This window comes from Malaclemys terrapin, chromosome 3, assembly GCF_027887155.1.
Source record: "Malaclemys terrapin pileata isolate rMalTer1 chromosome 3, rMalTer1.hap1, whole genome shotgun sequence".
Taxonomy (NCBI): domain Eukaryota; kingdom Metazoa; phylum Chordata; order Testudines; family Emydidae; genus Malaclemys; species Malaclemys terrapin.
The window spans coordinates 126,971,914-126,999,157 of NC_071507.1; the positions used below are offsets into that span (position 1 = coordinate 126,971,914).

The window sequence follows — 27,244 nt, forward strand, 5'->3', positions numbered from 1 at the left end:
GGGGCTGTCTGGGGCTGGGGGTGTAGATAAGGTTTTGGGCAGTCAGGGGACAGGTAGGGGGTAGGGTTTCAGGAGGGGGCAGTCAGGGGACAAGGAACAGGGAGGCTTAGGTAGTGGGTGGGGTTCTGGAGGGCAGTTAGGAGCAGGGGTCCCAAGAGGGGTAGTCAGGGGACAAGGAGCAGGAGGGGGGTTGGGAGTTCGGGGGGGGGGCTGTCAGGGAGCAGGGGTGGGGAGAGGGATCGGAGCAGTCAGGGGATATGGAGCAGAGGGGTTTAGATGGTAGATGGGTCGGGAGTTCTGGGAGGAGGGCTGTCAGGGGGTGGGGAGTGGTTGGATGGGGCGTGGGAATCCCGGGGTCTGTCTGGGGGTGAGGGTGGGGGTGTGGATAAGGGTTGGGGCAGTCAGGGGACAGGTAGGGGGTAGGGCCCTAGGGGGCCAGTTAGGATGGGGGGAGGGTCTCAGGAGGGGGCAATCAGGGGACAAGGAGCAGGGAGGCTTAGATAGGCAGTGGAGTCCCGGGGGGCTGTTAGGGGCAGGGGTCCCAGGAGGGGGCAAACAGGGGACAAGGAGCGGGGGGAGGGTTGGGGGTTCTGAGGGGAGCGGGAAATGGGAGGGAGTGGCAGGGGTGGGGCTAGGGGCAGGACAGGGGCAGGGTTAGGGCAGGGCTTCTCTCATCCTCTTTTTTGATTGTTGAAATATGGTAACCCTAGTTTTAATCTGGTCCCTAGCACCAGCATGGTAGGTGAGTGCCTCCCACCTCTTTTTAATAAAAAGAGAAATGACAATCTCTCTCTTTCTTCCTGCCTGGGAGGAGAAAGTTTGACTGGTTGATATGTGGCACTTATTGATGGAAAGTTATGCTGAAGAAGCAAGAGTCACATTAGTTCTGAAATAGGCCAGAGGTCTGTGATAATTATCTCCAGGGGCAGAGTGCCAGGCCCAGCAGCAGCGGTGTGTGTGTTTTCAACCTGTCAGGCACCTTTCCCTGGAGACCCTTTTCCTCTGAGCTGTGCATTAGCAGGCAAGGCCCCGCTCTCCAGGCCGGGAAGCCCTGCACGGTTCGACAATACGGCCAGTATAAGTGCCCGCCTGGGGCAGGCCTGAACACAGCGCGCCCCACCCTTCCAGGCCCCGCCCCCTGCCCGCCAGCCCCGCCCTTCCACCCGGAGTCGAACCCCCACCAGCCAATAAGGCGGCGCGCCGGACCTAGCTCCGAACGTTGACATCTCTTCGGGCTCCACGTGACCCTGATTCTCTGAATCGCTCCCAGGAGCCGCGGCTACCGGCAGCCATGGGCCTTGTCGCGCGCCTGGTGCTGCTGCCCGGCTTGCTGCTGGGCCTGAGCGCGGGGCAGGGCCTGGGGTCCGGCCGCCGCCCCCCGCCGCAGAGCGGCCCGGAGGGGTGGGCGCTCGGGGGCGGGCGACGGCTGTTGTCTCTGGAGCTGCTGGAGGAAGCCGAGGACCTGTCGCTGGCCCTGCTGGGGACGGGGCTCCCCGGGGAGCTGCCACCCGAGTGCCGGGAGCTCCTGGTGGGCTTCGCCAACAGCAGCGTGAGGCTCACCGGCTGCCTGGTGCGGAGCGCCCGGCCCGTGCGCCTCTGCCAGAGCTGCTACCGCCACTTCCAGAGCGTCACGGAGCAGCTGGAGAACATCACCCGGGCCGTGGGGGTGCGTGCGGGGAAGGGATCTCCCAGGAGCGGCCCGCTTTTGTGGGGGCGCGGTTCCTGACCCACAAGCTTCCCTGGGGTGCGGCTTAGCCAAGCCCTAGCTGGAGGTGGACTCCCCCAAGGTGTTGGAGAGAGGCAGGGTGGGGCAGTCCCTTGCTTTCTTCCGTAGGCCAGTTGGGAGACTAGCTGGCCTGTGACTTCTAGCTAGTTGGCTCCCTTGCCTTACCCCCAGAGCTGCTGTTTGTGCCTGCCGCTGGCGGATGGGGAAGCTGGGAGACTTAGCAGGCTTACATGGAAAGCTAAGATCGTGGAAGCAAGAGAGGGAGGATAAAGGGTCCTCCTGGGTATCCCTCTGCAAATGACTCCCCAGCAGAAGAGGTGTGGAATAGATGCTCCCTTCCATTGGAGTGAGGGTTCCTGGCAGGCTTATTAGTGGAATCATGTGTCTCTGAAAAGAGGAACTAGTGGTGTAGAGTAAAATGGAGGCACAGACCTTTTAGTGTGATCAGACTTGTATCCTATTCAGGGAAATAGCACTTGGAGCACTAACTTGCACTGCCTGATTACTTATTGATATTGACTGTTCTCTGGAAATGCCCAGTCTGCTGTATATGATTAATGACTTCAGGCCATGTGCACACAATAAAATAGCAAAACCACATCCACTTCTTATTTGCCCTGTCACATACTTAAATAAGATTTGATCCTTAAAAATCAGGTATCCGAGGCGTAGCCGTGTTAGTCTGAATCTGTAAAAAGCAACAGAGGGTCCTGTGCCTTGCATCTGAAGAAGTGAGGTTCTTACCCACGAAAGCTTATGCTCCCAGTACTTCTGTTAGTCTCAAAGGTGCCACAGGACCCTCTGTTGCTTTTTAAAAATCAGGGTGTTCTAGAATTTAGGGATTCATAACTAGCTGGGCCATCAGCTTCTAACAAATGCCTAGGAGCTCTCTTAGACGTGCGTCATTGCTGCTTAAAGTGTTTTGCTCTTGTGAGCTTCATGCCCATTGCTCTCCTACGTAGGACTGAGTTCTTGTGTCTGAAAGGAGATGCCTGTTTCTTCTCTGTGCACCATATTGTGGGGTTGGTATTGCTTGTTCGTATGTCTTTCCTGACTGCAAATACTTTTGCTTCCAGTATTAGGCTGTGTATTAAAGTTTACTTATTTTGATTTTGTACAAGAGATAGTATGTGCCCTTCCTTTCCCTTAGCATACTTAAAAATTACAATCTGATCTAGCTCCCAAACTCAATAATTCCACCGAACTCTCCTGTCTTCCCCTTACACAAGGCCAAGAAAAAAGATGAGCATTGCAGTATGTTTGGAAGTTAATGGATCTGGGTTCTGAATAATGCCACTTGTGGCAGTATGGCATGAGCAAAGCAATGTTTCTCGGATACCCTGGACTCAAACCACTTTTTTTGGCTCTGAAAGTCATTACCTACACCTTTAATTCCACCTAGACATGCATATGCAACTGTAGGTTGGTGCAGCACTGTAAAGCTCCTCTTATTAAGCAAGCTGCCATATTGTGGATTGGCTTCAGCTTCTAAAATAGTCATCTTGTGGTATAGCCCAAGTAAAGTGCAGTAGTCTTATCTCGGGGTGCAAAGGCATGTAGCATGGTCTGCATCTGAAGCAAAAGGTCTTGCTTGCCAATAGAAAAATATCCAGTAGCAAACCTGACTTATCAATAATGGCTGCACACCATCAGTGGTATTGATGTAATTTAGACCAGTTCTTCCAGTTGCATTTCCCATAAAGCTGGAAATTGTTCATAACCAAAGGATGCTAATAATTCTGCATCTTGCAAAGCGTTCTTTAACTCCTATAGTGTATCAACTTTCACAAATTTGACACATCTCTGAAAATGCAGAGTTTAAAGGTGGGAAATCTAGTGACCAATACTCTCATTTTTATATGGGAATGCTCATTGTGGAGGGCCTCAAATACCTGACAGATTATATACATGCAACTCCACTAGGTTACTGTTCCCTAGCCATTAGTTAGTCAACTAGCTGCACAACTCTTTTGGGTAAAGGTGAGGTGCCAGGATAAGCCCTAACTCTGACAATACAGGTATACCAGCTAGGACCATGTTTTTAAGTATCTGCAGACTATTTGAGGCTAATTGAATGTCATCTGAAAGATCCAAATGTAACAAACTGGATGGTACTCAGTTTCTCCCTTTAAGAAGGAGTAAAGGAGTGAGGTGACCTGACCGTGCTGCGATTTGAACCAGTGGCTGCAGGGAATCAAAATATTTTAAATCTGATGTTTAGAACTTTGTCATCCCTTCCATCAGTTGTCTTCAACTGATGTGAGAAGTCAGGGGAAAAAACAGCCCAGTTTCATTCTGTGAATCTAGGTAACTTAGTTTTTGTTTGTATCAGTGATTTAAACCTTTTTCCCCAAAGTTACGTCTCCCATTGATTTGGAAGTTCAACTTTTAAGGAGCCCTCCTGGAAGGTAGTAGGCCCCTGCTGTTTACACTTCTTCAGCATTTGCTTTCATCCAGCTTTTCTGCTTTCATCCAGGTATGTACATAACCTAGTACAGTGGTTCTCAACCAGGGATACACACATCTCTGGGAATACGCTGAGTTCTGCCGGGGGTATGTGAACTCATCTAGATATTTGCCTAGTTTTACAACAGGCTACATAAAAAGCACTAGCGAAATCAGTATAAACTAAAATTTCATACAGACAATGACTTGTTTATACTGCTCTATATACTAGACACTGACATGTCAGTATAATATTTATATTCCAATTTGTTTTATTTTTAATTATATGGTAAAAACAAGAAAGTAAGCAATTTTTCACTAATAGTGTGGTGTGCTGTGACATGTTTGTATTTTTTTTTTATGTCTGATTTTGTAAGCAAGTAGTTTTTAAGTGAGGTGAGACTTGGTGTACGCAAGACAAATCAGGCTCCTGAAAGGGGTGCAGTAGTCTGGAAAGGTTGAGAGCCACTGGCCTAGTAGATGTGAGTGTGTGCGTATGACAGTTTCCCATAGAAGTTACCAGAAATAGCAGTAATGGAAATTCCTGTGGTGTGAGTAGTAAAATGGAAGATTTGCTGATCCATAACCTTTTAACAAATCTTCCATTTTAACAGGGGAAAAAATAGACTAAATAGGGAAATGGATCTCTCCCAAACTTTTGTAGGGAGCACCATATTTTAATAGCAACAGAGGGTCCTGTGGCACCTCAAAGGTGCCACAGGACCCTCTGTTGCTTTTTACAGATTCAGACTAACACGGCTACCCCTCTGACATATTTTAATAGAGACTCTTGTGTTGCATGTCCCATTCCATTCATGACCACTTGACATGTCTCTGTCAACTACAACAATTGCTTGCCATAAACAGCAACTTTATGGCAGTATCTAAATCAACTTAGCAGCTGGGAAGCAGGAGCCAGAGCCATGTGTCCAGGTAGCCCTCCAGAGATCACATTTTGGGAACCATGGGGTTGAAAGAAAACTAGTTTTGAAAGCGGAAAAGTCTGTCAGACTTGTTTTGCAGAAAAAAATACTCACTTAAATTATTCCGACACTTCTTTCCCATTCACTTCACCCTGCTCCTTTGGTATTTTGCCCACACCCAGCTGCATTGTCACAGGAATTCCACCACTCTCTCTTTCCACTGTGATCCCTGAATATATTGGATACTTAGGTATCAAATCATGGTAGAGAGGGAAAAAAAGGAGTTTGCTATTAACAGTAATCTTTGCTTGCTATAGCCTTAGTTTGTCATGACTTGCAGAAAGGACATCAGCTGTCCGTGATATGAGTCTGGGTGGTAGATGGATCAATTATAGCACAAGAGGGATGTTGTAACTTTTCCAGGCCAAAAAGTCAACACTTGTTCATATGTTGGGAATAAAACAACAAGGAAAAGAGAAGAGGAAGTATGTAGTGTTCATGTTTTTTCAGGTGGAAAATCTGCTCTTGTATGGAGGGGTGGGGGAAAAAAAAAACTCATTAGCCAAAGGCCACTGACTAACTAGGTTTAAACTTAGTATCTGGTTACAAGGGATACCTCATCATTCTGTGCTCAGCTGTGTAGAGCTTTACCTTTTTCTTCTCAGAGTTAGTTTAAGGCTGAAGCTTTTTCCTGATACTATTTATGTTCTAACTTGGGGGGCAGTCAATAGGGGGACTCTGGGCCAAATCTGGACCGCCAGATGCTTTTGAACAGACCCCGAAATCTTTACTTACTTAGTATCAGTCTTGTTTTTTAATTATTATTTTATCTGGAGTTTAGACCTTGACTATATCTTGACCAAGACATTGACAAAAAATAATTGATTATCCCTGTTCTAACTTTTCCCACGTACCCTTTCCACACCATGTATCTGTGTGGTTGTGTGTGGCTCTGAACTAATTCATGAACCAGCTACCCAGAAAAGCGTGAGTGTAAACACTTGGACAGGGACAGTCTTTGTGTCTTGTGCAGACCTAAACAGGTGGTGGATCTTAAGCAAATAATAATAGGACTGGCATCTCTTACTGCAGAGATCATGAGGCTGTCCTTCCAGGGGCTGTCCTCTCATGGCATTCTTAGCTAACTAGCTTGTGTGCGTTTGAGAGGATTTGATGGGACAGGTAAAGAGAGGATTCCTTGGTCATGGTTTTCGACTCAGTTTCAGGTTAGTAGTGTATGAAAGCAATTGCCATCAGATGTCTGTTTGGCCTGCGTGAAAGCTAAGTGGTGTAGGGATGTTTCATCTCTTGCTGGGCTGCAGGTGAGCTAACCTCTGTCCTACAGGTGGCTTATCCAGGTCAGGGTTGGGGCAGACAGGCTGTGATGAGGCAGTAACTCGTGCTCTTGTGGCTGACATTGTACCTGCTAGGGCTGAGTGAAATAGTTCCACTGAACTTCAGACTCTCTTAAACAGGGCTTTCAGTTTGAGCTTTTGTGGACATAGTTTGATAGCACAGCGACAGACACTGCAGGGTCTCTAATCCTTAAACATCTCCTGGTGGGGTTGGAGAAGGTGCCCCCCTCTTTCTCCTAGGCTAGTAGAAGGTCCTAAATGGCTGCTGCTCTTCCTTCCTCCCTCTTCAGGGTCCTGCTTGGTAGAGGCTTTTACATGCCAAATTCTGAAAGGCTTCCTACCCCCAAAACAGGGTAGCAGACATGTCAGTGCTCCCGCTGCTAGCTGGCTGTGCTGAACTACGGCTGAGAAGTTCCATAATTCTTAACTAGGGTTGCTTGGGAACTCCAAGCTCCACAGAATGTCCTCTAGGGCCAAGAGAAGCAACCAGCCTCTCTGGGTATGTCTATAGCATTTTGGAATCTGTGGGACCAAGCCTCCCAGTCCAGGTTGACAGACTTCGGCTAGAGGGGCTTGCGCTGGTGCTCAGAACATAGCTGTGTTGACAGCGCTTTGAAGTTGCGACTGACTTTGAAGCCTAGGGACGAGGGGTGGGCTTCAGAGCCCAAGCTTCAGCCCAAGCCATGACTTCAAAGCGCTGTCTCCATAGCTATTTTCAGAGCACTAGTGGAAGCCCAGGTCTGTTGACACAAGTTCCAGAATGCTGTGTAGATGTTCCCCATAGACCTTGTGCTGTGTTTAAGGAGGCTAGTGTGAAGGGTAGTTGTCACTCAGAACAAAAGAACGTGTTTCACTCATTAAACATGAATCTTCCATTGTCAGTGAGTTTTAGTACTTTAATCAACTTGTATCTCTATGTATCAAGCTGTTAATGTTGAAACGGTGTCTTGGCTAGGGTTGGGTGAGTGATAAATTATTGATCTTCTACCCCAACCTCAGTATAGCTAATTACAAATCTTATTTTCATCAGCAAATGTTTTGTAGTCTTACTGACCCACACCAGAGCTTGTACTCCATTTGCCAGACCAGTCTTTGTGCTTAATCTGGTCTTGGTCAAAAGCAGCTCAGGGGTGAGATCTACTCTGTTGTGGCTGGAAAATCAGCCTGGGGGTGCCTGGCTGATTCTGTCAGTCTCTGGTTTGTGGGGTGGGTAGGGAGGGGGGAACAAGAAGTGATGTTCCCAGTCACTATTTTGAGTCGCCTCTTAAATGGAATGAAAACAGATATGTGCACACTTTAAAATACTATTTGGAGGCTTGATGCTCCTCTGTGTTTGCAGTTAGCAACCTCTGTATCAGAAGGCTCAGATGCATGCTAGGAGGGATTGACTCCTAGCAAAAGGCAGTTTGGGATGACACAGGGCCAGGGGAGAGCAACTTTATGCTACACATGAGACTCCAGGGGAGTCATGCTAGCAGGTGCACTAAATCAGCCAAGCAGGAGTTATAGGCTTCTTGCACCAATTGAACTTGTTGAGCTCTGAATGCTGGGTTATGTCAGCTTCCATCAGTATAACCCAGGATGGAATCTAACTCTGTAGTTGTATTATGGGAGCACCCAGAGGGCCCCATTGTGGGATCAGGGTCCATTATACTAGTCATTGTACTCATGCATAATGAAAAGTGCCCCTGTTCTAGAAAGCTGTTGGTGTGCATGGTGCTGTCTTGACTGACACTCTTGCAGTTCTCATATTAAACCCTCTAAGAACGTACCCAAGTCCCCAACATGGTTATACATCTCATAATATTTAATGTTTTTTCTTAGTCCATTGTTTGGAAAGACTTCGGCTTTGCCCTGTCCGACTAGTTGTCGGCCTTTCTAGTCTCTGAAATTCTCAGAATTCTGACAAGGGATGTAAAACTGGCCATGCTACTCCTGATGGGTGAAACTAACACTTGTGCTTAAAATGGTAGACTTGGCCTCTATGTCACCAGTTATCTGAAATAGTTTCAAAGTTGTTTCCGTATGAATTCATAATACTGTGGGTTTTTTTCTTTCAGAATTCTTCCGAGAGCAACTGTGCAAAAAGCCTCTTGATGTCCGATAGGGTACAGCTAGTTGTGATCCTTTCACAGTTCTTTAACAGTACTTGGGAGAAGGCCAACTGTGCAAGTATGTGATTTGTTCTGCCCTTTTCATGCTACCGTTATGATTCAGATGACAGATTTAGCCTTGCCTTTAAAATTTCTCAATTGATCAGAACTGAATAGCATTGATTAGATTAAGTTATTTAAACTGACAGAAACAAAGAGCTCTTTATTGATACATCCTGGATATTTTTATTGTACAGGGGAGACTAGTCAAAGCTGACAGATTAAAAAAATTTCTTCTTCTTCCCGTGCTTATCTAAACACACTAGAGTCACCATACGAATATTCACCTTGCACTAAAAACATTTATCCCTCCAAAATCAGAGCTGCTTTACTTACCATCTGTTTTTTACTTTGTCAGAACAAACCATGCTGGAGATCAGCTACAGCTCTGCTGTATTTATAGATCTCTTATTTTTCCCATGCCCCCGTTTTCCTACTCAAGTAGAAAATATAACTTGAACTGTTTAATAAAAAGTTAGTAAGGTTCAGATTCTGATACCCTTACTCATGTTGAATAGCATTGTACTTGCCCCATGTCACAATGAGTGACTACTGGTGATCAGACTCTGGCTCTGAAATTCTATGGGCTGGTTCTGCCTCTTAGCCCTGATATACACTGGGGGAGGGGTGGGGGGGATCGATCTAAGGTATGCAACTTCAGCTACGAGAATAGCATAGCTGAAGTCAACGTATCTTAGATCAACTTAGAATCATTTACTTCGTGTCCTCGTGGCGCGGGATCGACAGCCGCCGCTTCCGCCTCTCGCCGCGGTGGAGTTCTGGAGTCCATGGCAGAATGATCAGGGATCGATTTATCACGTCTAGTGTAGAAGCAATAAATTGATTCCCCGGTCAATCACTACCCATCGATCCACGGGTAGTGTAGACGTACTCCTATTCTGGCTCTAACATGTTGCATGTGGCTTCTTTATGGCCCTTAAATGCCACCACAGGAAACAGGAAAAAATCCCCTGGCACAGGAGCTGTACCCCTACCAGGGGAGTATAAGTGCTGGAACTAAGGGGTGCTGGCCCCTGGCTTGAAGTGGTTTCCTTATACACAGGGTTTACAGTTCGGTTCAGTGGCTCTCAGCACCCCCACTATACAAATTGTTCCAGCACCCCTGCATGGGAGTGTGCCAGAGGTTGGAGGGGTGGTAATGTAGAGCTGAGTGCTGCAAAGGATTTTGGGCTGCTACAGAGCCCATAGATTGCCACCAATCTCCCTGGGGCTACCAGTAACTTATGTTGGGGACTGCTGGCCTCTGGAGTTAGCCAGAACCCAAAGTGTGTGAAGGAGAGGTAAAATAACCTCCAACTGTTCTCCCATTTGCAGGCTCCACTTCTGTGCTGCATCTCCCAGGAGGGGAGCACAGACTCTATCCTCTAATGCTTAAGATGTTCCCTTGCCTCCATCCTTTAGGGAAGGTCATGTTTGGAGTCTGGCAACCTTCATAGTGCCCTTTTTAATGGAATTCTACATAAAACTAGCAGTCCTCGTTTCCAAGGGTCCAATGGGTCAGAGTAGAAAAAGTGGAGTAGGTGGAAGGAAAGAAATACCTGCAGGGACTAGAGCAGTATCTGACAAGGAGTGTTTCAGGAGCACCCTGCAAGGCAGGTAAAATTGCCTTCCACTTCCTGAAAAAACTGGTGCATGTTTTGTGACTGTGCCTAGTACAGTTTTCAAAAGCATTTGTTTTTTTTTTTTTCCATAAGCATAAAGATTCCCTCTATTTCCTAGCTGTCCGCTGTTTCAGCTACATGTCTGACACTTACACTTTCAAACAGTGCACACTAAAAGCAGCGTCTTGTGTTATCTGAAAGGATTTGAGCTCTCTCTGGGTTTTCTTCAAAATGCTCTTGATAATGGTCTTCATCTTTCACTTAATCAAGGCCAATTAATTCTCAAATGTATCCTAAATGAAGAGAGAAGCATGAGTGAGTTAGGACAGCAAATCTGAGACATCTGCATAACAGCAACCAAATAGGAAATGCAAAACTGACTGGATTGTTTTTATAATTGAGAGTTCTTGCTGTAAAGCTGTAGGGCCACCAAGGGACATGTTGGCTCTAGACATAGGTTAGAAATCAGGGTATCTTGATTCACGTGTTTTTCTTTTTGACAGATTGTTTGAAGAACAACAGTGAAGGGCTGTCAAATAGTACAATAGAGTTCCTGCACTTATTCAATACAACACTGACGTGCTTCGAACATAACTTCCAGGTATCTTTGCTGTGTAACTGAGGGTGGCACTGAGCCCTCTTCTTGTATAGTAAAATCTCTTATTTTCGCAGAACAAACTGCAGTGGATACATATTGAGCAACTGCAATTGACAAATTCTTAAGCAGTTTAGGCAGATAGAACAATTATCTATAAAATGCAGATGTTCACAATTAAGAGCACAAAATGCATTTTAATTGATGCTCACCTTGACTTTGTCTTCTATGCAATTACAGTGCCATTTCATATTGGGATTTCTGGATTCACAATAGCTGATGATTATATAGTAAGAGTCATGTAGTCTCTGCATACAGTAAGTCACTTTTCCTAGTTCCTTCTGGAGTTTTCACTACGTGACTTAGCCATGTGGCTCCTTAAATCATTATTTGGTTGTATTGTAGATTAGTCCAAAAGGGCCAGCTACCTGAAAACACTTGTTAAGGACTCCTATCCATTAAGGTTATGAACAATTAAAACTTTTTTGCAATTAAATATCCTTCTTTGTAAAATAAATGTGGCAATTATCTCCCAAGAAAAGTGCATCCAAAGAATTATGCATCAGTTTTGTAAATTGCTAATTTCATCCTAAAACTAAATCAGATTATGCAAAAATATTAGTGCTTGTTTCATTAAACAGCTAATCAATAAAAACTGTCCAAAATGAAAACATTAAAATTAAAGTTCTTGGTGCAGAATAAACATATGGATCTAGAAGAGGATCTGTGGTTACAATATGCTTTGCAGCCCCCCTTACTGGTAAATAAATACATTTAAATTATAAATAATTGGTGAGCTAGCTTTCCCTGCTCTTAGGCTTGCCAGGCAGCTCTTGCCCCCCACTGTGGTGGTCTCTATGGCATTTTTTTAAACCTATGTTTTGCCATGGTCATATCCACAGAGTTCTGGAAGTAAGACTTATGCTCCTTTAGTAAGCTAGTTGGTTGTACACCAGCATAACACAACACAATTGCCTGTGTTATTTCTGAGTGTCTTACAATTTTGTATAAATCCAAGCAGGTTGTAAAGATTCACTTTGGCTCTGTCCTCTAGCCCCTCTTCACAGACAGGTGGAGGTATGTACTGTTTTTGTGGGGAAGCTGTGCCAAAGATGTATTTAGCATTTCTGTCTGGAGGGGGTGTGGTCTGTGCTCATGCTTCCCTGTTGTGGAAGGGACAGCTGCTGAGAAAGACCTGTCTCCCATTAGTCTCACTGTTGATGGTTCCTGAGATGTGCAGGCTTTATAGTAGGTCTTGGCCTGGGGAAAGAGCTTGGGCCTGGTCAACGGAGCACTTTAAAGGCAAGACCTGGACCACAAATTTAATCTAGTAATTATTGGGTAGCCAATGGAGGGATTGTAGCATTGATATGTTCTCATTGACCTGTGCTGGTCAGCAGGTAGCCTGGAGTTTCATTCCTATGTTATGGAGATCATAATTTCAAGGATTACTGTGGTCAAGTCTGTATCTGTTAGGATGGGGCATCATCTCCTGGCTAGCTGACAGCTTTCCTAAACTGTTGCTGTTTGAGTATTGAATATTGCTGAGACATTGAGGAGGACCAAAACTAGAAGGCCCCTGTACAATCTTCACCATGGGGTGATCTTAGGGAGTTGGCTAAATCATGGAAATGTTGCCTTCTTCCCTCCAACTTCACCATTATCTTGCCTGCGTTTAGCTTCAGAGAGTTGCCTTTCAGTCAGGTGTTGTTCTAAATAGTACAGCTGCAGAAAGGGGCTGTCATTGTAGATGAAAAGGAGACTAACAGCTGGGCATAATTTGCATCCTGCTGATATTTAAGGTGAAGGTGTCTTATAGTCTCTCCCAGAAGCTTGCTGTAAATAATTGAATAGGATGTGGGAGAAAATGAAGCTGTGTGGAATTAGTCCCAATGCTTCCTCATAGCCATCTCTGCACATTACTGTTTATTCCCCCTAGGTCTCTGTGGTGAGCCCTCCACACTGTCAAGGGCTGAAGTGATCTAGAAAAATGTGTGGAGATTGCCCATTTTCTGTGGCTAAGAGGAGATAATCTACTATTGTGACCATGACCATTACATTAGGTGTAAAGCCCAGCTGGGAAGGCTCTAGGATGCTGACAAAAGTTGGGTGTAGTTGGTGGTTATCCTTCACTAGCTTCCCAGCTGCCTTGCTCAGAAATGGGAAATTGGAGGTAGCCTGTGAAGTTGACCATACAAGAGTTTGCTTTTTGAGTGCTGGATGAAAAGTGATGTTTTAAGGTGGGTAGTATCCAGGTCTCTTCTTTAAGCTCTGGCTATTGTGGGTTCTGTCATTGTGTCTCTGTGACTAGGCTTAAAAAAATACAGAAGAATCTGGAGATCTTATAATTATCTTCCCCCATCCTCCCCCACACCCACCCAGGTCATCAGAATTTTCAGGGAAGCGAAACTGCTACTACAGTAAAACTACCTGACTTTCCTGTGTTTTTCGTCTGAAATCTACAAAGGATGAAATTCACAGCAAACTTCCAATGCGTTTTCTAGTAGGAGGAGAGGTGATCTTGTATTCTGTCAGCATAAGCTGGGATATACGGTTCCATTGTATTTGGGTGCCCAACTCCCTTAGTCTCTTTTGAAAATCCCACCAGTAGTGTTTTTAAGGGTCTGTGTGTTGAAATCTGGATTCTTGCTATTTACAATCTATGTAGTAAATGGGGAACAGAAGGGGACAGGAACAGTAGCTATTGAAGCTCAAAATTAGGCTAAATTAAAATACCTATTCACTCCTCCTTCCTACCTGTGTGGCATATTTGTATAGACCAATGAAAAATAGCCAGTTGTGGGGGAGAAGCACCGCTGTGTTTTCAAGGCAAACTTGGTATTAACAATCCTTTGTTTTTGTTTTTATTCTAGATGGTCAGGAGTTTAAAAATGCATCTTTTTGGGGAAAAATAAGGTCAACTTTCAATTCAGTGAGAGCTTATTTTATTTCTATGAAATGGGCCTAAATCCCAAAATTTCAGTCTAACAACATTTTCTGATGTTAATATTGTAGATTTTTGGTTCAAGTTCAGCTCTAGTTTTTAAAGTTAATTTTATCTTGTTTAGAAATCTAAATATGTGCTGCTTATAATTTTAGGGGCAAGCAATCAATCTTGTACCAAGCAACCACACAGAAGTATGCAGAAACTGCAATCGAACTTACAGAAATCTGAATGCCTTGTATAACAAAATGCAAAAAATGACTGGACAGGGCAGTGACTCAGAACACAGAACGCACTTGTGTATTGATGTGGAAGATGCAGTAAGTATATGTATTTGCTTCTGGATCTTACTGCCTAGCTAATATCCAATGGGTAGATAGATCCGAAGAGCAATCTTCAGTGGTCCGTTAGCTGTTTTATATTGTTTGCACCGCTTTTGTCCTTTCAGCGGTGGGAGCTGCTTTCATGAGCAAGTATCAGGGGGTAGCCGTGTTAGTCTGTATCTACAAAAAAAACAAGGAGTCTGGTGGCACCTTAAAGACTAACAGATTTATTTGGGCATAAGCTTTCGTGAGCAAAAACCTCACTTCTTCGGATGCATAGAGTGAAAGTTTCACTCTATGCATCCGAAGAAGTGAGGTTTTTACTCACGAAAGCTTATGCCCAAATAAATCTGTTAGTCTTTAAGGTGCCACCAGACTCCTTGTTTTTTTCATGAGCAGTTTCTTTGGTGTGCTAGTGTCATACTGCACCCACTGCTTTGTGCTGTGACTTCCTCACATCTCCCAGGGTCAGGCTGGGTTCCAGTCAGTATGTGGAGAGAAAACAGTTAAGGAACACTTTTAAATGTTTCAGGAAACAGTGTTGGTGACCCAGTAGGTTGCACTCTTCTCTCTGAGTTAGTACTGAACCAGGACCCCCAGGGTACTCCATGATGCTGTTTTTCATTTGGATGAAATGTAAAATAGAGTTCCTGACCACTGGGGGTCATTAAAGACCTTGTGCCACTCCTGAAGAGGAAGGGGGCTAACCTTGATGTCCTGACATATTTCAGCTTGGGCAGTTGGGACTTCATTTTTGTTTAGGGATTTTTGCGAAGGGACGATTCCATTCCTTATCTCAAATTAGGGTTTGGGAGCTGGGAATTCCCTTTAATTTTTGGCTTTTATCTGACACTCCTCAGCTAAGTTCCAGTTAATGCTTCCAGTTAGTTGCTTCCAAACTACAGCAGTTGCTTATTGGGCCAATGAATATTAGGAAAGTTTTTAATGTATTTAGCGGTCTTTTAATGTGATTTTTAGCAACTGGGAAGAAGGAGAGTTAGTAGCATGTGATCAGCCAGCTTTCCATGTACCACTAGTAAGTGCTGTAAGAATCAGTGTGGGGAATCACTGCTCTAATAAATATATTGGGTGGAATCCTGTCTCCTTGGAAGTCAATGGGAGGTTTGCCATTGATTTCAGTAGGGCTAGGATTTCACCTATGATGTCTGATTTTTTTGAGGGGAGATATTTTAAATGGCTCTTATTCAAGTAAAGGTTTAAAGGTAGTTAGGGGGTCTTACAATACTGAACTTTGCAATGTTCAGTAAGAGTGATGCAAGCCAAGGAATGTGTGTTGCTCACCATGGTCGTTTTCCTTTTAGATGAACATTACACGAAGGCTTTGGAGTAGAACTTTCAACTGTTCTGTCCCGTGCAGTGATACGGTCCCAGTGATTGCAGTTTCTTCATTCATTCTCTTTTTACCAGTCATTTTTTACCTTAGTAGCTTCCTTCACTCAAAGCAGAAGAAACGTATACTTATTCTGCGTAAGTAATGTTGTCAGAACTTTACTTACAGAATGGGGGAGCACAAGGAATCATCTTGGTCACTCTACTTGATCAACATACTTGGTATGGGGTCAGGCAATTCTGCTACTGTGCCTGCAACAGTGAGTGGGAGTTGGTGTTGACTACTTGTCCTCTTGGGGTCTGCCTTTATCACTTCAAGAGCTGTAGAGGGTGGGGAAAGTAGGTCCTTAGCCATGTGTTTCTGTTGAAAAGGAGAACTGTGATGTTAATGGAACACTGTTCAATAGTACGTGCTCAGTTAAACTGAGTGAGTGGGAAACTGATGTTGGGAGTCTTTATTTTGATTTTTCTTTTCCTTCTAGCCAAGCGTATCCAATCAAATGCCAGTCTTGTGAACATCCAAGAAAAATACAGCTGAGCTGCAAAACAAAACCAGAAAACTGCAACTGGGTATATATTGGGTACAATTGTGGTGGAAGGAGGACAGCACAAAAGAGGAGTTAATTATGGTTTAGTGTTGCTCTGTATCATTACACAAGTTAAACAAAATGCTGTCTGACTCCTAAACGGGTATATTAACAAACATGACAAGGCAGGGCTATGAGACACAGTATGGACTTCTGATTTGAAAAATAATTTAGTTCTTTCCAGACTAGTGCTGAAGCTGGTTATTTTCTGATTCTTTGACTGCAGGTTTTTGTACCTTTCATCAACAGAATATGTATTTCTCCTGTATGTTTTTTTTCCTTTATATTTAATTTTCTATATTGACTCCATAAAAATCTAGTATGACAGTTGTGTTCATTTCCAGGCATATTAGTACAGTCTGAGATCTGATAATCTTTCTGATGTGGTTCTTATGAACTAGCAAAGCTTAATGTAATTTGTTTTGGTTTAATTCAGTAACAGAATTAGAACATTTCAAAGTAAAAATGCCATTTTACCACATTTGGTTAGACTTGTACTACAGGTTTCAAAAACTAGCCCCCTTACATAGCATCTCTTGATAGACACAGCCATGCTGCTTAGTTCATTTTAGTGGTGTCTTTATTTAAAAAACAAAGTGAGATGCAAGGAAAGTGGTACATTTCTGGCAACGAATACAGCAGGTCTGCCAGTGCTATACATTAATAGTAATTGGCCATTTCAGAAAATGTTCCATATTAGCACACTTGCACGCTTAAACCACTAAGTCATTGCTTTACAAATGGTTAGAGGCTTATTTTTAGGTATGATGCACATCTGTATGTATAATCAGATGTGTCTTTATGTGTTTATCCCTTATTTCACTCATTTAATCTCCTTTTTATTATATAATATTTTAAAACGGTAACCTGAGGTAAGTCACTGGAGATGCTGAATTGTGCTTGGTTTAGAACTTCCTCTGGTTTAAGATACAAATGGGTTTACATGAAAGAGATACATTTTAGTAGTGAGTAGGACACAGATGTTCTTTAACTCTAGAACTGGCATAAAGTGAATGTGCTGTGCCCAGATCTGACTTTCTGTATCCAAATTTGCAATCAATACTTTCTAGAAATTTACTGAAGACGAGGTCCATTTAGTAGATAAAATAAACCTCAAACTCTATAGGAAGTTGTAGAGCTGAAGCAAAAGGTCACAGCATTGTTACTAAAGTTAATGGGACTGTAGAAAGGACACAGTTCTAAAGATGCGTTAATACAGGATATCCGGGCTGGTAAATCCTAGGCCTACATTTTTCTGAAATTTCTACTATAGTAAAATTAATTTTCAGTGTGGTTGTAATGAGGTTGGAGGCTTCACTCTGATATTAAGTCCATCCCATTTTACAACTTGAAGACTAAAGGGAGACCTCAACTGGGAAATCACATTTCTCTTTGAAAATGTTATGCCTATGATTATTATACAACTGAAAAGGTAGCAGTTTATTTCCTTATTTTAACTTGTGTCTTTTGACAGCACTTTTGTGTTTAGTTAGTTTCACTGTCTTGCCTCCATAGCCAATTAGTCACTTTTTTCCCTTGCCCAAACAAACATCAGCAGGGGAGCAAAAATAATCTTAAAGCACTTTAAAAAACAACAAAAAAAACCAATAATAATAATAATTTAAAGAATTAAGGCATACTGTTATTTAAAAAGAAAACCAGGTTGATAGTGTTTCAATATTAAGTAACATGATGTGTTAGCATTTGGCTGATATCCATACAACTGCTTCCTGGTATTTGTGAGTAGGAAGTATTATCTCCCTCTGTTAATCACATGAATCGCCTTGAATGGTTGATTTGTGTTGAAAGCCTAAATAGAGTTGGATTTCTTGTCTGAGGAAATATATTTTTGACACTTTTTGGTCTGCTATAGATAAGGTGTCAAAATGGTAGAAGAATATATTTATGTTGCTTATCACATGAAGTTATCTTCATAGGACAGAGGGGAAAATTGCCTTTGTTTTAAATGACTATTTTTATATCTATTGTGCTCAAATTTCAGCTTACTGGGCCTTATTCAGCTGCTGTCCTAATAGCATTCCTTTGATTTGAGGCATCATATGATTGAGGGCTGTTCAAAGCAATCTTTCATTCATGCTGATCAAACCAGTTTGTATGTGCAGAGTTACAGAATGATAGCTTTCATACCATAAGCAGTGGCTTTTTGAGCACATTCATATTAAATAGGTCTGAAGGTCATTACTCTTGGATATGGTGGTTAAGCACTTTATTAAAAAAAAAAAAAAAAAAAAAAAACAGCAGTTTTCGTTTTTTCCTGGCTGCTAAGCCAAATGAAAGTACTCGTGTTTTTTTTTTTTTAAAGCAGCAGCAAAGTTTACACTCTAGAAATAATTTCTATCCTACGTCTTCTCAAATGTCATTGTTTTTCCTTTTTGTTACCTTGTAATGCTAGCTTTCTTTACATGGTTTTTAAGAGTACAGTATCTTTCATATAAAATACATTGGGTCTTGTAATATTCTGATGTTTCTATAAATGCTTACAGCCTCCTGTCCCTAAAGGAAATGTGTTGGTGCACAAAACATGCAGGAAAAAAAGCTAACTTTATCTGGCTGGTAATTTTTAACCTTTGTTTGCCATTTTTATGAGTATATAAGATATAATTAAAAAAAAAAATCTTACTTTGAAGTACCAGTTGTTTGTATTTTTGGTACAAACAAATGTTTTTATCCTTGGGTAGCGTTATCTATTTTTGGATTAGAAAACCTGTATACACTGAAAATGAACAAATATTGTATTGAATAAACATGTTTGTGTATAGAATTGACTGTGCTTGATTGTCCCATTTTCAGTACTGAGATGCTTCACCAATGCTGTTTTTAATGAGTGGTGGGGAAAAGATGGGACAGGACAGCCCAAGTAATAAAATTCCCAGTTACTACACTTTCCTATTATGGACTTGTGTTTGAAGCACATGGTTACTATAGAAACCTAATGCAGGTAAATGCAACTTCAGAATGTTGACATTTATTGTTAGTGCTTTGTTCTAGTTATTCTACTTATGACTGTGGTTAGCTCTACTGTGGCCAAGAGGGTGGACTTCCTTAGAGTCTGTGTGAAGTCTGTAGAATGGCTCCTGTTGGCTGCAAAGGGCTTTGAATCAGGCCCTTGTTTTATGAGGAAAAAGGGGATACTGGGAAAAATTGATCTATTTGCTATTGGAGGGCTTCTGGGATGACTGATATACATGTGGAAACTTCCTTAGTTTTAAGCTTTAATTGAAGGGACAGGGTGTGGAAACATTACCAAAGAGTTATGTCCCTTCCCCTCTTTGCCCTTTGCACTGCCCCCCCCCCCCCCCCCCCAGGATTCTAGTTAAATACAAACACAAATAGTCCTCTTCTCTTCCCCCCCCCCCCCCACTCCCTTCTTCTTTTGACATTATAAAGTAAAGTTCTTTACATCTTCCTTTGCAGGTCCCCTCTTAATAAGTTAATTACTACAGGTTTACAAATGTAGGTTCTTGCTGCTGGTGGAGACAAGGAGTGGGAGTGAACATGAACAGTGATTGTTTTTTGTCAGGATTTCTTTTGGCACCATAGGACAGTAATGCAGCAGTCAAGCTATTCCTGTTTAACAAGGTTTATAATTGGCATTCCTATTTTCGGATCAAGAGCCCTGAAGCCTCCAGCACAACAGGGATTTCAAAGCAACCATTTAGTATTGAGGCTCCAAGTTCTTTAAAAGACAAACAAAATATATACAGTAACTCCTCACTTAACGTTGTTTCGAAGTTACGTCCGCTGCTCCATTAGGGAACATATTTGTTTAAAGTTGTGCAATGCTCCCTTTACAATGTCGTTTGGTTTGCTTTACAAGGGAGCATTGCACAAGTTCCTCTTCTCCGCCTCCTCCCCCTCCCTCCCTGCGCTTTCCCCTGCTGCCAAACAGCTGTTTGGTGGTGCTTAGGACTTTCTGGGAGGGAGCAAGTGGGGAAGCTGCTGCTGCCACTCCCCTCCCCTCCCCCGGCAGGCAGAGCCGCCCTGGGCTAAGAGGCCCTGGAGACCTTGCTGCAGCTCTAAAGACCCTTTTGGAATGCGGCCCTGCGAGCACAGGCCGGAGGACTCGGGAGGAGCAGGGGCAGCCAGTGGCTGGAGAGAAGCAGTGCTTTCCCCTTCAAAGCGCTGCTTCTCTCCGACCGGCTTTGAAGGGGGAAAGCGCCGCTTCTCTCCAGCCCACTGGTTGCGCGTCTGCCCCCCGCTCCTCCTGAGTGCTCCGGCCCGTTCTCGCAGGGTCGGGTGGCATTCCGAAAAGGGCTTTAGAGCTGCAGGCCAGAGCCCCGGGGGCCCCTTAGCCAGGGCCCTGCAGCCCCTAAAGCCTCTGTGTTCCGGGTGGCTCTGCCTGCCGGGGGGCAGCTCCCAGAATCGCAGCCATGAGGGCAGTGCCGCGCACTGTGCAGAGCCACCTGCACACCCCCTGCACCAAACAGGAGCTGCCCCAGGTAAGTGCTCTGCACCTCCTGCCTGCCCCAGCCCTGAGCCTTCTCCCAGACCCTGCACCCCCAGCCCTGAGCCCCAGGGGTCAGACAGGGGCACCTCCCCACCACAGTAAAGTACTGTACAGTGTATATAATGCCTTTTGTCTGCCCTAACCCCCTGCATTCCCATTAATATAAAAATATATATATATATATACATACTTTTTGTGTGGCCAGAACTCTCTAACATTGTCACTAGGTACCTACTTTATTACAAAATGATTTAGAACTTGTGCCGTTTTATGTCTGGAACACACTGTCCAGTGAATCATGTGCTCTGATCTGTCTTTGAAAACAAAATGTAGCTCTTGTTTCATAGCAATAATGTACTTCAAGTGGAGCATTATTTCAAGGGGACTGTTGTACTCTGTGTGGTTTCAGAAGCAATTTGAAGTCCTTTGCCTGTAATCTTCTAATCATGTTATAGGGGTGTGTGTGTGTGTGTGTGTGTATATATATATATAATATAAAAATGGGAGTTTATCATCTTAGATTCTGTGATCCTGCCACTCTTTTAAATCACTGTGTTCTCCTTGCCCCCAAGTGATCACAGCCACCTGGGAATGGGCACCTGCCTGCCCTTGCATCTTTGACAGAGTACCCCAGGCCAAGTATCATCTTAGTCTGCTTCTGCCTCTTGCCACCAATGAGTTTTGTTCTCTTTTTGCACTGAGAATTGATCTCTGTGGTTGTCCCAGTAAGGTCTCAAATTCCAAAATCTTTAAACTTTATTTAGGAAACTGAGTACATCTAAAGGTAAATGGCATAAAATCACATTGTGTCTATACTAAGGTCTGGATAACAGTATTGCTAGATAGGGTAAAATCTGCTGTTACACATTTTATTCCTGCTTAAATCCATAGTATGTTCTCAGAGCTCATGTATTTTTTTTTTTCTCTACCCTCATTATTTATATTGGGCTAATAATAGAGGCCTTGGCTAAGTCAGGGCCCTGTTGTGCTAGACCACATTTATAATGGATAGTCCCTACCCAAAGAGCTTAACAGTCAATGCCTGATTCTGCAAAAGCTTAAGCACCTACTAACTTGACTCATGTGAGTATTCCCATTAAGGATGAGCTGCAGCAGGTATGTGAAAACAAGTAGGGCTAGGGTTAACACTCAGAAGCAGGTTTGGTGCATACAGTTGTGCAGAACTTGTATATACAGCAAGTGAATTTTTCAATTCCTGTATTTCAGTATTTTATGTATTTAGAGGGGGAACAGAAATGGTCTCTGAACTGTTTAAGGTCTCAAATCCTTAACAGAATATATACTTAAAAATGACCAGGAAAACAGTTTCTTCTAGCTATCTACCAGGGTCTAAATTCAGAGTTCTACCTTGCTGCTTAGACTTTGTGGTGTTATTGGCACCATCGATAATGTAAGGGATTCAGGTTGTGGAGGCATCAGTGATAGCCTGAGACACGCCCAAGTCTGGGTGCCAGAATTCTGGACCTAACACGTTACAAGCTTTACATTGAACACTTTTCAATATAATTGCTTTCAATGTTCAGTCTAGACATGTATTCTGTTATTGGTTAGGGATTTGTTAGCTTGAGTTACTTGACAAACATTATTCTCGATAGCTTGACCAATATTCCTCATTGTTCGTGTTGCCCAAGTACAGAGTCAACCAATCTGTGATGATTGAGTCTTTTCCGGTTTTGAGCTAGTATTTTCTTGGCCAGTGTCAAACCTGTTTGTGCTTTTACTAATCTGTATATTAGGCTTCATGCCCAGAATACAAAGTTCCTTGGGAAAGGGGATCTGTATGATCAGCAAAGCCATGATACTTCTAATCGGAATCTGGGGATAACTTCCCTTCCATCTTTTTATGGTGAATTTCCCTTGCTCACTTGGATATTTCCAGCAACCATAACCAGCTAGCTCAAAGTATAAAACAATTTGTGTAATATATTTTACAGTGTATCCATATCTTCTCACGCTGCCCTGTGCAAAGGGTTCAAATATTATGTGAGTTGTGCCATTAAATTTTCCCAGCATTCTGTAGTGGTGCCTGTAACTACGTTACTTTGGCTGTTGCTGCCAAAGAAAGTATGACTGCAGCGCCCAATCAGGTTAGGGACTCAGGCTGTAGCCTGAGAGTTTAGCCTAATATAAGGCAAGGTGCTACAAGAGGATGAAACAGACAGGAGGGCCTGATAGCGGTATGAAGAGGATAATGGTGACAAGAGTATGTCGATATAGACTGCGTAAAGGCATAACTTGATGATCAGAATCAAATGTCTTTAGTTTACTAATAACCTGTACTCTGAAATGTAAAGTGGACATCAGCAGTCTTTATAGGCCATCTGACCAACCGATAGCTTCAGTATAGTTTCTGGCATGATCTATGCACATGCCTCAGTGCCAGCCCCTTCTGTGATCTAATCCTAGCTGCCTTCCTCTGTGGGCTTGGAGAGTCACTTACCTATCACCTGAGTAATGAGATGCATGTCTCAGGAGAGTTACAAACATCTCATGAATTGAATTGTATGCTTATATGTAAACTAAGCTTTCGCTTGCATAGATTTTTTTTTTTTTTTTTTTGGTTACTACCTTTCTTCACCTTACAAGGCCTATTAATTACATACCTCGCCTTCCCTCACCCATGTAGTAATGTAGAGAGGAGTGGGGAAAACATGACATGGTGAAAATCATCACTTAGGAGATGGAGGACTGGGATCTAGTGTCTGTTTGGTCTCTTTAGTCTCAAAGATCATTGGGATGAGGTCCTTGTTTCTGTATTTGTAAAGTACATAGTACACTTCAGCTGCTATATACTTTCCTGGGGAGGAAGTTAAGACAGAATTGTGGTATTTCTAGTATGTATGATGGGTTTCCCCCAGGGTGCCACTTGAAACTGGGGTACCACTGAGCCTGCCTGACTCACTAGCCTAGGCTCCCTTTAATTGTTCTGCTGTGACAAGCTGTAGACCTGCTCCCGGTCTTACGCTTTCACCATCATACATACAGGTAGGGACACACTCAGCTGTTGTAACATGCAAACAGGCTTTCTAACTAGCCCCTACATGGAAAGGCTTCAGTGAAGGAACTGCCCAAATACACCTCTACCCCCATATAACGTGACCCGATATAATACGAATTTGGATATAACATGGTAAAACAGTGCTCCAGGGGGGTGGGGCTGCGCACTGCGGCGGATCAAAGCTAGTTTGATATAACGTGGTAAGATTTTTTTGGCTCCCAAGGACAGCGTTATGTCAAGGTGTACTCAAGTGCACACCCCTCTCCGGAGTGCAAACCCAAAATCACACCATCTTGTGCTGCACAGACCTATACAGTGTAAGCTCATGAAATTTGCTCCCTCCCTTAATGTGAGAGAGATGCAATAGCTTTTTGCCTCCCAGTTATTAATTCCACACCCTGGGTTAAGACAAAACAAATTTATTAACTACAAAAGGTAGATTTTTTTTTTAAATGATTGTAAGGGATAGCAAACATATCAAAGCAGATTACCTAGCAAATGAAACGAACAGGCAAGCTAAGCTTAATCTACTAAAGAAACTGGTTATAACTAGCAAAATCTCACTTTAAATGTTGTTTTTAGGCAGATTGCAGAGGTTCTCGAAGGCAAGCTGCTCTTGCAGCTTAAAACTCCAGGTATTTCACAGGTCAGACACCCTCTCACCTGGGTTCAGTCATTTCTTCCCCAGTTCAGTCTCAGGTGTTTACAGCAGTCATCTTGGGTGGGGAGACAGTGAAGAATGAACCACGATTAAAGAGGTTTTACACATGGCAGGAATCCTTTGCCTTCCAGTGTGATTCCCCACCCCACGGTCAATGGAAAAGTACTAATTTTATCATGGAGTCCAGTATCAGGTGCCATGATCACATGACCCTGCAGCCATAACTCAAAGTCTGTTTGCAGGGTCCACAAGAAGGTGGGAGATTAGCATCTTCAAAGACCTATTGTTCTTCCTAAAGGCCCTTTCTAGCCAGCAATTTAGACTGATTGCATTCTGTCTAGTAGGCATTCCCCTGGTTTAAACACATTTGTAATAGCTGCACAAACAACATTCCTAACTTCAGATACAAAAATGATACATGAATACAAATAGGATAATTGTATTCAGTAAATCATAACCTTTCCAATTATATCTCTCATGACCCATCTTGCATAAAATATATCTTAGATATCCCGTAATCACATCATAACAATATCTTTAGGAAGAATATGGGGGTGTAGTGTCACGGTATGAACCAGCAATTATGTAACTCTACTCTAGAAATAGTCTAAGTGGAGGCTGCTTTTAGTTTCTTAACTGTATCTAAAAACATACTGGAGTGGCGAGAGTATGATCTATATAGATATAACTATAGGCAGAAGATGTGAGCTAAGTAGGGTCAGAGTTAAGGTGGCTTTGTGGAAGCTTAAGTCTGGATTTCCTAATTTTCTAATACTGGTGTGCAGGGTGAGAGGAGTTGGCCTATAACAACAAATGGTAATTTTTTTAGTCCTTTGTTTTAATTGGCAAATGGTCTTTTAGAAAGTAACCTTTGAGGTTGGCTTGCTGTGTTCTAAACAATATGCAATGGGGATTAACCCTAGGAATTTAAGAATACAACACAGTGGAAATGGCCTGCCATTAGTTGGCTTTGGGCTTTTTCCTAATATGCAGCTTCCTAGAAAATGTGCATGAATGAAATCTGAATCATAAATTGGAAAACACACAAAGTTTTCAGAGTAAACTTTGCTGATTCAGACTGTGACACAAATTTGCATCAAGTACCCGTGTTTAAAAACACCTAAATAATTTTGAGTTAATGAGTCAGACTGGAAAAGTCTTTTCGAGATTCAGTGAGTGTTCTGAAATCTTCACCTACCCTTGTGTGAAGTGCAAGTATTGGAAAGTTATTTCAATTATTTAAGAAAAGACCACACTTGCTAATAACTCAGTAAAGCTTTAACTGAAATAGTGAAAATTCCACTCTGGTGCCAGCACAGTAAGTATCATGGATTGCTGCAATTAAAACCAGTGCCTTAAGTTATTCATAATACTCTGTCTGGGCAGCATTCCCACCTGCTTAATCTTCACTATACAAGTGTTTATTAGAACTGACTGTTGAAAAACGCCAAGCTAAATCGGACATGAAAAAAATCAATATGATGCCCTAAACTGCTTTAATATGTCTTTCCTCTTCAGTAATCCCACACATTACTGATTTATTTGCCATAATGAACATGCCATTCAACTGAAACAAGATTAGCTTCTTAAACCACAGTATTAAGCACAGAGCAACTTTAATGCTGCTTTATGTTTCATTGTAATGCTCAGCAGTTAAACTATACGGGTGTTGTCTCTTTCCTTCCTTTGTAATAAAAAGAGTTTGTTTGAGGATTACAAATTGCTCCAGGGTGTTATTTTTTAAAATCATATGAAGCAGTAAATTTGCGTCTACATTCAAATGAGGCAACCCCTCGATCCAAACCTAGTGGAACTGAATTGCTGAGCAGGATTGGTACACAATTTATTATGTTCTCTGCAGAATTTTCAAGAGTTAACAGTAATGTAAATGGCTTACATCAAACTGATCTCAGGTAACACTAAGAGGCAGCTAATGGTGCACAGAATATTATCCTGGATTTTATACAACCTTTTGTTTAGAAATTGAGAAACTGTCATTTAAAAATGTCAGCAATTTAAAGGGTGCCATAGGACCCTCTGTTGCTTTTTACAAATCCAGACTAACACGGCTACCCCTCTGATACTAGTAATTTATTGTGTTTCAGGAAGTGTGTTATAATAAGAGCAGATATATCTATTCAGAAAGTGGTACAATGATCGTTTCAGATACAAGTGCTTTCAAGATGTAATACTGCTGTGCACTGTACATGCAGTGAAGTTACGACATGTTTTGCAATGCCATGATGCCAACGACTGAAGAATGACTGCATTTCACAAAACACAAGAGAGTGGCCCAAATCCACAGAAGTCAGTGCGCTATTTTTGAGCGAGTAACACCAGCAGAACTTGACCTGATATCAAAATGTCTACTAGATATGAGAAACAGAAGCATTGCCAAGCAAACTTTAGCTGCCACCACCTAATCCAGTTTTAATTGTTTTTAAAGTTGCATGTTACTTAATAGTTTGTTTCTAGGAGGATCATTTAAAAAAAAAAAAGCTCATTAAACTTATAGAGCACTTGTGAGGGTGTTAAATTGATCTTAAATCTTAATATATAGCTGTTTCTCTTAATCTGAGGGCTCTCAAACTATTTTACTAAGAGACACCCCTGTGCTACGCCTATCTCTAGAGTGGTGGAGAGCAGCTGCTGCCGTGTACACAGTAAAACTACACAACAGTTTACACAGGGAACGATTTAGGACAGTAAAATTAATGTAACTTTTCAAACTGGAATTTGTCCAGAATGGTGGAGCTAATACCTAGTCTGGCAAAAAGTGCTTTTAAAAAACCCAAACAACCAGCACCAAACATGGCCAGCTCAATGGCTTGGATCTCATCTGATATATGGACCTCTAGCAATACAGTTTCTCCTACTGCGTCACTGGAGCTTTAAGTAGTGAGCTTGGAGGACAGAATGCCACCCACTGAACCATCTTTACAACTTCCTGCGGCACATGAATTTTCCTTGATCTTCTATGCATGTACAGAGCATACTTGACCCTGCTTAATTTGCATCAAAGCCTGAGTCATAAGGCTGTGGGCAGTCTAGTGTACGTGTAAAACTGCACTTT

The 27,244-nt window shown here is 42.7% G+C and overlaps 1 protein-coding gene across 1 annotated transcript; it reads left to right on the plus strand.

Annotated features, from left to right (window-relative positions):
* Window positions 1–1,234: 1,234 nt before the first annotated feature.
* On the plus strand, window positions 1,235–18,805 carry OSTM1 (osteoclastogenesis associated transmembrane protein 1). The gene is made up of 6 exons (XM_054022564.1): window positions 1,235–1,666; window positions 8,510–8,621; window positions 10,728–10,825; window positions 13,919–14,083; window positions 15,409–15,574; window positions 15,919–18,805. Exons 1-6 carry the CDS (start codon window positions 1,292–1,294, stop codon window positions 15,972–15,974), a joined length of 972 nt encoding a protein of 323 aa, XP_053878539.1. The 5' UTR covers window positions 1,235–1,291; the 3' UTR covers window positions 15,975–18,805.
* The last annotated feature ends 8,439 nt before the right edge of the window (window positions 18,806–27,244 follow it).